Source organism: Heliangelus exortis, chromosome 4, assembly GCF_036169615.1.
Source record: "Heliangelus exortis chromosome 4, bHelExo1.hap1, whole genome shotgun sequence".
In the NCBI taxonomy this organism is placed as follows: domain Eukaryota; kingdom Metazoa; phylum Chordata; class Aves; order Apodiformes; family Trochilidae; genus Heliangelus; species Heliangelus exortis.
The window spans coordinates 33,278,605-33,292,393 of NC_092425.1; the positions used below are offsets into that span (position 1 = coordinate 33,278,605).

Below are 13,789 nucleotides of genomic sequence, written 5' to 3' on the forward strand. Positions count from 1 at the left end.
ATGGTTAAATTTAAAGCATTCTTTGACAAAAGTGCACTGACGTATTTATACAGAAGTGTCCCACATATGCAATGATGAAAATTAATGTTTCAAACAATTTGGCCAGGAGGCAGTTTATAGATGTTATGCAAAAGAGGTTTTGCTCTGAAAAAGCAAGTTCTCACAACTTCAGTGAAACAGGATATGAAAGCATTTCTACGGTGTCATGCTGCTCTTTATAGACATTTCTATGGCTCTCATTACTCTATCTTACAAACAGTTCATAAAACAAAATTAACCCAACAATTTTTTTTGATTGAGGTAATGAAAATGTACTCTGTTTTCATAGGTGTAGCCCCAGCGAAGTGGGTAGTAGTGGCAAACGTAGAAATGAAGACTAAATCTCCTGTTTTCTAGCCCTGCAACAGCTAATACAAGCCAAGCTTTCTGCCCCCCCAGAAATACCATTGTGAGGTCAGTAAACTCAAGTCCATAGAACCATGGAATGTCTAGGGAAGGAACCTTAAAGATCATCTACTTCCAAACCTCCTGCATGGGCAGGGATACCTTCCACTAGGTGGATCTTCTATCATTAGATCTATGCTACAGGAAATCAAGTGAGATGAGACGCTTCTGCTTAAGCATTTTCCATGTTAACTCACATTAAATTTAAATGCAGCAATGTTTTGAGCTTGAGCACATTTTAAGTTCCTCTGAGATCAAGTCTATCTGTAGTCACAGGGAGGGAAACACCAAAAAGGGATCCATCCTAAATATTAGAAAACTGAGGCTGACATGAATGGGTATGCAGAGATGCCCAATTCTCACCATAAAATCTCCCAATTTTGAAACTATACAGCTAGCATAGATGAGACACCAAGCTTCACAATAAGCATATTCCACCCTTAAAATCATGATGTATATCTGGTTACCTACTGACTCCCTTCCTAGAGGTGGAAGCTGAGACCAGGGCAAGCCACGCTAGAATTCTTTACTATATACACTTTGCTATATACCTTTACCATTCTCACAATGCAGGGAGAGATAACAGAAATAAATTGTCATTCTTCTGTCTGTTAAAAGGAAAACCAGATGGACATTTTGACTTTGCCCACACAGTCGTCTGAGGTTACTCAGTCTACATACCACTCCTTCACTCATATGCCAAAATAAAATTGCTCTGAACAGTATTCAAGAAGTGATATTTTTCTCCCAGAAAAAAACCATTGTCTGTGTACAGTTTCACTGTTCACAGAAGGGTTATTTTGTGTCAAAAGCCATTTTAAAGTTCTGGCTTTTTTCTGAATGGGAACTCTGAAAAATGTAACATAAACAGATAATTAAGCCTGATAAGAGAGGCTACAGAGCATAATTAGGTTTACTTCAATCCTCCAGAAGATTTTTCTCTGTTGGATCTCTCAAAGATAGAATGTAAATGTATATAGTATTAATAGGTCTAAATAATAGAAAACTTTGGTAAATTGTCTCAGTTAACATTTACTATTCAAAATAATGTCATGGGGCTAAACAGAAGCTTAACTTAAACGTGAAAGTAAAGTGACTTGGAAGAAAATTAATTTTAAAGTAGATTTCAAAACCTGGTTTAAAGCCTTTTTTGAATTCCACCAGTGCAAACTATTGAGAGATCCGTTGTAGCTTCCAGGGGACATAATGAACTTTTTTTTACCCCAATTAGCATCATAATTCCCTTAGAAAGAGCAACAAACTGCATTCCAGTGATGGATAGCTCTGATGCCATTTCTAGGAACTATAGATCAAAAGAAAACTCACTGCCAAAAAAATAATTCACCTGGCTATGATGAAGAATAGTACTTTGATTGTGGTTTCTGGATATTTTCAGACACATTCTACTAGAAAAACCTTAATTTCAATAAAAGATCCTGAGTGAAACTACAATCACAATGTATAAGTATGTCTGTAGTGTTAGAAAGGGTTATTAAGGGCATTTATCACAGATTACACTCTTAATGTAAATTCTTGTAAAATACTGAGAATAGAAGCTGGCATGGCATTTCACATAACTATGTTGTTTCCAAAACAATGTCAACACTCAAGCACAATAATGTCTACAAGCACAATAGGTTAATTTTTTCCCCAACACAGAGGGAGATAATCTTGAGTTTGTAGCTATGCATCATAAGTATACCCTGGAACTGTAAATGCAGCCACTGCTTTTTAGTGTACAAAGCTATCTTTTACTATATCAGCAAAATTCACTCAACCTTACTCAAACAGTAAAATAAGTAATAGGTTAAAGTATGAATTATCACACAAAACTTTTTAAATGATGGGTGGGTAAATCCAAGCCTCTGTGTTTACAGGCATAAATGAACACTGCATGACAAGTAGGGATAGAAAAAGTAATGGAAGTCGGATTTGGCTTTAAAAACTCTAACTTAAGCTCATAAAAGGTAGAGAAATGAGAGGCATAGGGATGTACATTTTTTTCTCTTCCACGCAGGACAATGGCAAACACAAAGTAGACTGTCACTTGTCACAAACAGGCTTTCACTCCCTCATTCTGAGAGGAAAAAAAAAGGCATCACTCAACAATGAAGCAGCTGTAGGAGGCAAAGAGGAAAGAAATTGTTGAAAAAAGCTATATCATCACTTGTAATTTTGAAACTCCCAGTGTCTTACAAGTTCATGTCACACAAGAAAAAGTCCTTCATTTGATCTCCCACTGTTTTGCTGACCTTTCCCCATTGATGTTGTAGCAGGAGGCAATAAAAAAGTGCTTTTACTCCATACAAATGGCTTGGCTGCTAAGCTCTGTGAAATCTGAAAATTACAGTAGTTGCACAATATCTTTCAAGGATCCTCAATTGCTTCTGACCAGACAATTAAATATATAAAGAATGAAACTGCAATGAACACAGAAGACACCACTTTGATTTCTTTCTCAGTTGCAGAATAATTTTATTGAAATACAGAGTTGCAGTAACTGAGATAAGAATCTGACCAGAGGTCCTTAACATTTCTCTTCAAACTTTCCAAGCTTAACTTTTTTCCATACTGTCTGTGTCCCGAAAAAGGATGAAAATTTCACAAATTTTCTTTCTTACTTAATGAATTTCTTTCTGCAAAATGTTACATGCTAAATATTTTTGTCATTTCTTCTTATCCTTAGGTAAGCTTTGCAATGGCTCTGAATTCATGAAGTTTGGTCAATGGATTGCAGGTATGTCATATGACATCTACTGAATTAAAGGAGAGGGCTATAAAATAGACATGAAACAGTGTATGCTTATTTTTTTGACAAAGCTGTAAGCATTGATTTTTTTTAGGTTCTTTTATATTTCTAAGCAATGCATCCCTACCAAGAATTATACTTTTCTTGATCTCTTTTGCACTGCTTTCATGCTTCATGCTTTTTTCGCATTCCTGTAAGCAATAACTTCAGTTTCCTTTCTCTCTGTGTTTTATTTATTTCCATAGGTTTCTTTTATGCAGAATTACTAATGGTATCTATGCAGTCTCCTTTCAATAAGTTCCACACTAGCAGTCAAGGTTAAATAAACAAAGTACATGTAGAAAACCCAGATCAATTAAAAAATGAAATATCTGATTTTTTTATTTTAATTTGGCTCATTGATTTTGTTCACAGAAAACAAAATCAATACAGTAGCAGTATACAAAGTTGGAAGTTTGATAGTATATCTCACTACAATAAAGAGGTCAAAGCCTCTACTGTATCATAAATTCCTCCAATTGGAACTAATTATCAGAAGTGGAAAAAAATGGCAGATTAACAGTTTTGGAGGAATAAACACAAAGGGTGAGTTAATTCAGACATAAATGCGTAACAGTCAGGACCAAAAAATCTTTTTCAGCATTTTTGTTCAGACAGTTCAAAAAACATATTCTAAAGGAAGCAAAGTGATAATACATTTTAGTTGCAAATATAATATTGTTTCCTCACACAGTTATGCCAACTTTAGATCAGATACTTGAATGGACTGAAGTTATACTTTATTCATAAGAAAAAGAGCTTGTGGAGAAATTATTAATAGTTAAAATATCCTCTTCTGTTGTTCTTTATGATGAAGGATATAAATGAATAAATTATTTAGGACAAAATATTCAGCCTTTCTTTAAATCATAATCTGACAAACTATATAATGTAATATCCAAATATTTATATGAAATAAAAATAAAAATTTGTGTGTGTATATAAAAATTAGAGTTGGTGCTATGGTCTTTGTCTTTATATGATGTACACAGATTAATAGCTACTGCAGAGTGGGAGAGGTTTATCCCTATGCGTGGTTTTGGTATTGGCAATTGTACAATTCTTGGCACAATTATTCTAGTCTAGACTGCTCTAGCCAAATGAATTCATTTGTGTTTAACAACCAAACTGTATGTGCATACGTGCCAGAGACTGTTAATATTTCCTATCTGCTGGTAGAGTCATTAAGCATGTTTTGGTTTCTTCTCTGTATCTACCTCAATTTCCTTGTAGAGCCATTTTTTTTCTAAAAAACTCTGAAGGACCTAAGACTGATTCCTCCAGCTCCTCTCCCCCACTCTGTCTCATGTGCTCAGGTAGTACAAATATTTTCAAACACTAAGACTATATCTGGATTTCCAGAAATTCAATCCTGAGGTATAACATTTTTTCTTTGTTTGTCTAGCACATCACCAGGCTTGTTTGGTGGTTTTTGGTTGTGTTTTGGGTTTTTTTGTTTAGTTGTTTTTTTGTTTGTTGGTTTTTTTTTTCAACAAACCACAAATATATCTTTGATTCAAATACTGAAAATTCAGTCTTGTTCACACTCATGTCACAGTTACCAATTGAAGCAATCATCTAATCAAATTTCAGTCCTTTCAAAGATGGAACAAAGCAACAAATGGTGATTTATTTCATACTCTTAAATTAGGTGGTATTTGATCCTGTTCCTCCACTTCTGATCACTTCTGCTTACCAAACCTGCCTCATGTACTGTTTTTCTGGTTTGGGTTCTTGACTCTGTTTAATATCTCTCCAAACGCATCCAAAAATGTAATCTGAATGTCTTGTCTTCATGGATTTTTAAAAGGATTTATCATATTTTCTCATGGTAATTTAAAAAAAACCAACAAAACTTTTGCTTTCAAGGTCCACTTAGTTCTGCAGTAACCCTGCCCCCTGGGAATCAATTTCTTAGCACGAGAGAACAAGAGTTCAGGTATTTTGTGATCCAACATCCCTTAGAGTTGGAGTTTCATTTCATAAATAATTCACTTACGAGCACATACATTCATTTTACATGATTCCTCAATGTGGCCAGGGTGCTGCGTAGTCTGCACTGTATCCACCTACAAAAAATACAAAAATAAATGGCTGCTTACCAGGATGTGAGTATGGTTTGGCTAACCTAATCCTGTATCATGGATCTTATAAGTGAGCAAAAAGATTCTTCCTCTCTCTTAGGTCCAAACATATGCTAAAATAATAGCTATTTGGCAGTGAAAGCAGTTAGAATAGTATTACACACTGTTTAGAAAAAGAAGAAACTAATTTAACTATGTCCAGGAACAGTTTGGTTTGAAAATCATGGAGAAATTGTAATGGATTTTATGGTATTTATTTTCTTTGACACTGCAGACAGACTAAGAAATAATACAAATGTTTGAGGTATCACTGACAAGCAAAACTTTTTTCCATGTAGCAATGGAATATACAGTGCAGTACGTTGCTAAAAACATCCAACAGTTGAAAGAAGCAAAGAATTAGAATAGAATTTTATAGGAAACAAACTGGCAACTCTCCTTCCTCATCACTCATCTCACTCCCTTACCAAAAAATAAAAATAAAAAAAAATAAAAAAAAAAAAAAAAAAAAAATTTAAATGGATGAATGAATGAACCAAGCCAGATTTGGAGGGCAACAATTCTGTGAACATGTAAGCTGTTCAAAATGCTGAATATTAACTACTATGTGACAAGAGGGACATAAAGAAAATAGAGAATTAGGGGAAAATGTGCTTCGTTTGAATCACTTTGATCAATACATTTATGAAGGAAACAAGACAACACAACATGAGCCAACACAAACAAGCCAACCTTTAAAAAACTACATTTCCATGTACTGATTGGCTTCCCGACAACAAAGATACGTACACATCTCTTGAAAAACAGTGAAGATTTCTGTCTAATATAGTCTTCAAAACCAGCTCGTAAAGCATCACTCAGAAATGGGACATCCACACACAAAAAGCTATTAATCTATTATGTGTTGTTTACATAACAGCTCTGATTGGCTTTCACCAGTCTCTTTAGCTTTTCCAGTATTTTTAATTATTAATAATTTATATTTGTTTTACATCATTCATTACGAAGTCCTTATTTTCCAATATTTTAATGCATCACTTCTTTTAATCTATCACAGATACTCAAAGTTAAAACCAAATTACTCAACTGTAGGATAGCAACGTCGAGCATCTCTAAAAAGCAGCTTTTAGTCTGCGAACATAATCCATAAAGGACTCCCAAATGTCCTCAAATAAGTAGCGTCTGTTCTTCACTCTAAAAATTATCTTCTTAGAAGAAGCCATCTGGGACAAGCAAGCAAAACATTCTGTTTTGGTTACAGAAGAAATATATTTATCCCTCAGTAAAAATTCTTCATCATCATCAACCCAATTATATGCTAATCTCTTTGTTCAGTTGTCACTCTCTTAGCCTGACTAAACAGCAAAAATGTTAAACTGACCAAAGGAAAATTTATAGAAATATGGGTAATACATCTATCTATCTCAATCAATCTATTTATCTACCTATCATTTAAATACATTGAGTACCTCAAAGCTGTTAACTTCAAGAGTTATTCAACTTTATTAAAAAAATTTTCCTAACTTTACAGAGAATATATTCACTGGAATATCAGATTTGTCAATTACACAACCATCAGGGATCAGCTAACATGTATTTAAAATATCTTTCTCCAAGATAAAATCACAACTGTGAGCACCGGGTGCAATCATAATACATTTCTGAGGTCAAGAAGGTTGATAAATGTAACAGATTTTTCATATTATCTGAAAACTCTTCTATGACACACACTCGTGCTTTTTTTAAGTTAACAAGTCAAATCATAAATCAATGGAAAAGAAAAGGTAAAACAAGGAAAAACAAGTATCTGACACATACTAGACAAACTGTTGACTATTTGTATCAAAAATGAAGTATGTTCTATCCTCACAAATTCAAACAATCACAGTGGTCTCAGTGTGTGTGTCTGTATCACCTGCTGTATAAAAGGAGAAGGATGACAGTGCAGTTTGTTGTGCCTCTCCACACTGCAACAAGCAATAGATTTGTACATCTTGCCAGTCTTAGGCATACACTATGCAGGAATAAAGAGCAAACTGGTGAAGGACCATGCATCTTCACTGTGTGTGCTATGCACCACAGGAAAGCCTGAAGACAATGCTGGAAGGAAGAAAATGCCTCCCAAAGGATAAGGGATGCACTAAAATATATACAGCAAGACTCCAAATATAGACTCAAGTTCAGATCTAAAAAAATCTTCCTGTGCTCTGTATCATTAATGTAGGTGCATAGATTCGTAAGGACCAATGGAAAAAAATTAGAACATTATCTTTTCTCCTTCTCTAAAGTTCTGTGAAACAAGCAGCTGTTTTCCTCACATTTCTGTGGAAGTTGATGTATTTTGCTAATTCTAGGGAAACTGCTATTACTGTCTCATCTCTCCTCCCAATTCTCAGCATGAAAATGTATATATACCAAAGAGTTAAATAAAGAAATGAGAGTCACTGCCTCAGTTTTCATCAGAAAGATGCTTGCAGTTCTTCTCTAACACAGTCCATAATCCTGAAATACTGGCCTGGAAGTTCCATATTATATAATGAGTGCAGTTTTTGTGTATCATAAGCATAATCTCATGTATTGCCCTGATAGGATATAATTTTCTTGCATGAATATTTCAATGGGAAATCTAGAATTTCACTGCTGCAGTATATAAAAAATTTTGTAATAAAAACCCCAATTTTATTCATGGCTATTTATATCTGTTTCTTCCTTTTACTTAACTTGCATACTCATTGCTATTATGTGTAATTACTTTTCATTAAATAAGTGAGAAGCCACACTTCAGATGATCACAGACACAACGTATTTCTACAAACTCAGAATTATTAACTTCTGTAAGCATGTTTTTATCATTGATTTTTTTGCCACTCATCTCACTTTATTCTTAGCACTAAATCTGTGTCTATAAATATCTTATGATTGCAGTGTATACTATATATATTGATCTGATTGTTGGATGTGTATTCCTAAAAAATTTACACATTACAAGTTTCTCCAACTCGTTGAATGGATCTTAATGGATCTGAAAGGCACAACTTGCTCATTTTTGTCCATACAGCAAATGCCAGATAAAAATATATCTCCATAGATTTTCTGTTACCTTCCAAAAGGTCTTTTCATCCTATTTTTAATCTTCTTTTACACACATAACTTCATTTTCAGTTTGTGGCAGAAATCACAACAGGATATGGAGAATTATAGGAAACATATTCAATATATTTTCTTAGAATATATGTTGAATAAAGATACTAATTCTCATATTCTAAAAAAAAATAATGAATACATAAATATTCAATATCTTTATGCTGAACCATTTGTGCAATATTTATGAATCCTTAAACTCCATACATAGGGTAAAAATACAGGCAAACAGGAACTGTTGAAGAGTTTGTCTTAGTAAGAAATGAATAGGAAATGTTGCATGTGATTACAAAGAGATGCACAGATTTTAATCATTAGAATTTCTATAATAGATACCTTCTAATTTAATACAAGAGAACATATTAATAATCCTGACAATTAAGGTTTAAAATAAAATTTAAAAAATCAACTTTAAAGGGTAACATTAAATCTAGATTTAGCAAACTGTTTAACATGGTTGTATTCTCATTTAACTGTACTTAAATTCAATCTGCCATATTCCTAACTACTTTGCATCAGCTGGGTCTGATCTTGCAACTTTATTGTGGCTATGGCTGACTCCTGCCTGTTAGGTAAAAGCTAAATAAAGTTGTCCTGGTTTGGGCCAGGATAAAGGTGATTTTCTGTCTTGTACTTTTGCTTTTAGCCAAGTCTCTTATAATTAGTTGCACTTGCTGAAATTAACAGCAAGTTTCTCAGACAGTGTGTGTTTCTAGGACTGATAACACTTGATGTTTATAGTTACTGCTAGGGACTGGTGTGCAGAGCCAAGGACACTGCTCAGCTCTGAGGAAAACATAAAGAGGTCCCACCTGCATCCCTCCTTTGGGGAGGAACGGACAAGATAGATGCCAGAATTGACCAAACAGAGTATTCCATCCCATATACATCATCCTCAGTATAAATTTGAGGGATCACAAGGGCCAAGCCAGATTTCCTGCTTCCAGCTTCCGGCTGCCTGCCCTTCCTGCCTTTCCTGCTTCCCTTTCTTCACCAGGCATCCTGGAAGGATCCCGTCCGTTTGTCTGCCTGTGCTCCTGATCCGTGCCAGCCCATATCTGTGTGTTCCTGCCTCCAGTTCCCAACTGCTGCCAACTCCAGGAGTCCAGCCTGGACTTTCCCAGGGCTGCCCTGCAGCCTCGGTGGTGACGTGAGAGCTATTGGGTGAAAGGGGGGAGGAATGTGGTATCCATTTTCTTGTATATTTGTATATATTTATTAATTTTTCCTATTTATCATTATTGTTTCATTAATGTTGTGTAGTTTAGTTTCCAACCCATAAGTCTCTCTCCCTTATTCTCTCTCCTTTCTTATCAGGGAGGAGAGAGAGATTAATAGAGAGCGTCTGTTACTCGGTTTAATTGCTGGGCCAGTGTTAAACCATGACAAAAGTCCATCAAAACCAAGCTTTCTACTTCATACCAAAACCCAGAAAAATAAACTAATTCTATCTTTTTAACTATCATTACAAGCATTACATTGATAAAATAAACATATACCATTCATCACCTTTATGAACTCTCTGGTTCATTCGTTTACTGCTCACACTATGACTGAATTTTGAACATTTAGGCATCTGGCAAATCCCACCATTTCCTATTATTAGGATTATGTTCTGTTCATAGTCACACTTTGCAGTATAAGCACTGGAGGATTACTGGCTCACAAAGATAATCGTTAGAGATGGAAAGACTGTGTCTATGCCATTGCTCTGATATTAATTCATTCCTCCCTACAAGCTAAAGAATTTATACCTTACAATGAAGAAAAATTCACATATACTTTACTGTTTAGCAAACACTTCTTTCTAAAAAAACCCCAAATTTTAAAAATTATTCATAAGTATATAACTTCTATCAGTAGAATGTAGGAGTCAAAACTAAAATACAGAATATCCCATTTAACTCTCTCATAGACTCTCACACAAGCACTGTAGTAATGCCAATATTGCATACCTAATGCTACTTACTCCAATGTCTTTCAATTCCTGAAGCACAGAATTGTCTTGATTACAATCCACTATAATGATACTACTGTTCAATTTTATATAAATATATATATATATATGCAGACTTACTTCAAGTGGACAGGTTTCAGAAATAAAATTTGCTAGTAGTTTTTTGAAGGTACAGAATGGAATGAAATAGGATTGATCAACATAAAAAGCCTTAATAGTGCAAACTTCCATATATTTTGAATATTACTTCCATACTGCATTTATTAAAATTCTGTCACCTTACCCTACTGAACTAGTCCATTAATAAAATCTTGTAACAGGCACTGTAGTAGGAATGTTACTTATTTACTTTTTATAACATTAAAAAAGCAACACTCTGGACTGCCACGGCAAGAAAAAAATAAAAGCTTACAGAAGAACAAAACATCGAAGTACTACAGTACTGAAGTACTGATATCCTTAGGTGCCTCTCATGCTGCAAACCTCACACTGAGAGGTTCGTGCTGCTCTTTAAACATCTTCAGAACATAGCTTGATCTCAATGTAGATAATGCTACTAGAAGGTTAATCCAGAGTTAAGAAACTGAGGCATGAAAAGGCTGGCTGAAATTTTGCTGCTGTTTCTTTTCTTCCTTTTTGTAGGACTAAAGGAACATACCAGAAGGAAAATATCTGCATTACTCTTTTTTCCTAAACTGACGACATTCCATTTCAAAAGCAGTAAGATATTTTTACATCACCTCATATCTCCAGAGTGTTGAAATTTTTTTTTTTTTTTTTTAATTTCTGAAGAACATTTGCAATGGTATATTGATGCTATTATATTAACATTGCTATTTAATATTTTTTGCTGATATTTATTCCCAATATATTTACAAAGAGTGATCAAATCTACTGTCTTCACTTACTTCCTTAAGGCTCTAAAGTGCATGTAACAGTGTCTTAAAACCAGATGGCAGGAATAGTTACCACCCTCATCCATCTGCTCCTCCCTTCTGATGGGCATTAAAACCTTCAGGGCAGGGTTACATGATATGCCTATGAATGAGCTCACAAACTATTGCAGTCTTCAGCAGGTGTATTAAAGTATAAGAACTTCAGTTTTGATTTACCCTACTATACCAGGCAGTGGTTCACAAAGTAATTCTAAGGAGGTTCAAGCATTCATGCCTTGAGGACAGTAACAGCTTCTGCCATCCAATTTTAACCTACCACAGCATGTCCCTCAGAGCCTTAAGTCTGAACAGACACAGCCCTTTCAGTCATCTCTTGCATGGCTAACTCTATATTCCATGGTTATTAAACAGCTCTTTCTCAGTCTCTAAATGTAAGCTTAATTCTTCCTAAAAATGGTTGACCAGAAAAATGTAACAATTTTTCAGATGAAGTCTCATGAATGACTCCTCAAATTACATGAATATGTCTGTTTCTCTCAAAGCAGCACACAGTTTTACACAGCCTTATGTTGCAGAAACAAATTGGCCTGTGTCACAGTGGTGAACATAATATCTCTGCATAACTCAGTGACTTCTCCTCTTTTTCTACTGCTTCCATCTGATAATTTCCTGAATCAGAGTTTACTATTGAATTTACAGCTGATAGTCTTGTTCTTCCTATTGTATTTTGAGTTGCGAAGTCTTATTTTAATTACTACAGTCTAAATTTTTTTCTTGTTCTTTATCCAGCACAGTCCAATCCTCACCTAAACTCATGATGTTTGTAATGTCTGTTTCATTATTACATTTGCATTCTGTGCACAAAGATTAAAATATAAAGCAAAATCAATCTTAAGACTGATACTCGAGTGAGTCACTTTCTATTTATAATGCTTATCTTTGCAACATCATTGATTGTCACCTCATTTTAGCAAATTCCTTAACTAAAATCCTCTAGTAATCTCCACCTTCCACAGGTGCACAAATGATTTCCCAGGTGCCACAGTATCAACTTCTTGCTCAAGTCCAGAGAGAGATATTACTAAATTTTCTTTATCTAGAAAATTGGTTACCTTTTCAAAAGAAAGTATCAGATTGGTTTCTTTGAATCTCTTTCAGTAAAGCCATTTTCAATTTTCATTTTATCCCATCTTTCTTTTTTCCTTTGTGTCAGCAACACACTTTTTTCATATGAATTCTGCTTCACTGTTTGATAAAAAATGAAGTCACACTTTCAGACCTGTATGCCTTCTTTTCCATCATCCTCACTACTTAAATATAAATACTGTATTTGCTGTTCTTCAACAAAACTGAACTATTTTTTGCCCTAACACAGTTATTTACAAGACTTGGAATGTTTTCTTCTATATCACTCAGAATTCTGTGATGATGCTTATCTATTTCTCCTTGACTTACATACATCAGACTGAAAGCTTTGCTTTTATCCCAGACACCCCCAGCTTTTGCCTGCCATGCACAACATTATCAGTTTTTTCAGAACTAAGGAAAATTTCAATTTCATTTCTGCATTATGTCTACATTATCTTTCAGCTCTAAGTATAAGAACTTCTTATAACTGCCTCTCTTGCTCTCACTTTGTTAATACAGCTAAATAAAGTTCTCTTTTAATCATGGCTCTAATGCCTCTCTCTGTGGGCATTTGTCAGCCCCTTCTCCTTATACTTACCACATCTCTATAAAGAACCTCTTTGATTATCTAACTCCCATTCTCCTCCCTTTTCTCATTATTTGTATTTTTACTGATCATGAAACCCATTCCATTTAAATAAATTAAAATTTCCTCTCATGCCTGTACAGAAAAATCGCCACCTGTGTATCAGAGCCTCTGAGATATCTGAGGTACATATCTGTACCTCACAGATGTGTGTATGAAAAGTGTTTCTATGTCACCTTCCTCAACTTCCTCCTACCTGCCAGTGGCACTATAGTCATTCTCTATATCTACTACTGAAAGCCAATGCCAAAGAGAATAAACCAAGTATATTAAACGGGGAATGTACTTTTCCAATTCCTAGAATTAATCTGACTAAAGAGAAAACGTCTGTGTTCTCTGCTCAGTGATCCTTTATCACTTCAGACACAGCATTACACTTGTTTAGAATTTCTGCAGCCATCATACAGTACTCACTAAGATGGAAAGAAAATAAGGATTGCCAAGATGTTGGTGTCTAAGTATATGAAAACTGAGGTGAATGACAAGTATGTATTTTTTAATGCTATTTTATATTTTAAAGGCATTAATAACCTTAATTTTAAATCTGACTTTTAAATCATCTCCTAATTTATAATCCATATGGAATGGTATCTGCGAATTACATTTGTGGTTTACTGAGGTCTTAATTTGCATATACAAGGCCAAAGAGGACTCCTAGATAAATGTTTTAGAGAGACAGAAGTATTATTAATGGAATTACATGCT

The 13,789-nt window shown here is 34.5% G+C and overlaps 1 protein-coding gene across 3 annotated transcripts in view; it reads right to left on the minus strand.

The window, feature by feature from the left end:
- PCDH7 (protocadherin 7) overlaps nt 1-13,789 on the minus strand; it is a 251,115-nt gene that overhangs the window by 196,221 nt on the left and 41,105 nt on the right. Inside the window, exon 2 of one of the 3 annotated variants that reach the window (XM_071743788.1) lies at nt 2,912-5,301. The exons of the other annotated variants lie outside the window; for them this stretch is intronic. Coding sequence (XP_071599889.1) covers nt 5,224-5,301 — 78 coding nt within the window. The 3' untranslated portion in view covers nt 2,912-5,223. Of the gene's footprint in view, nt 1-2,911; nt 5,302-13,789 lie in introns of those variants that run through there. 3 annotated transcript variants of the gene reach the window in all.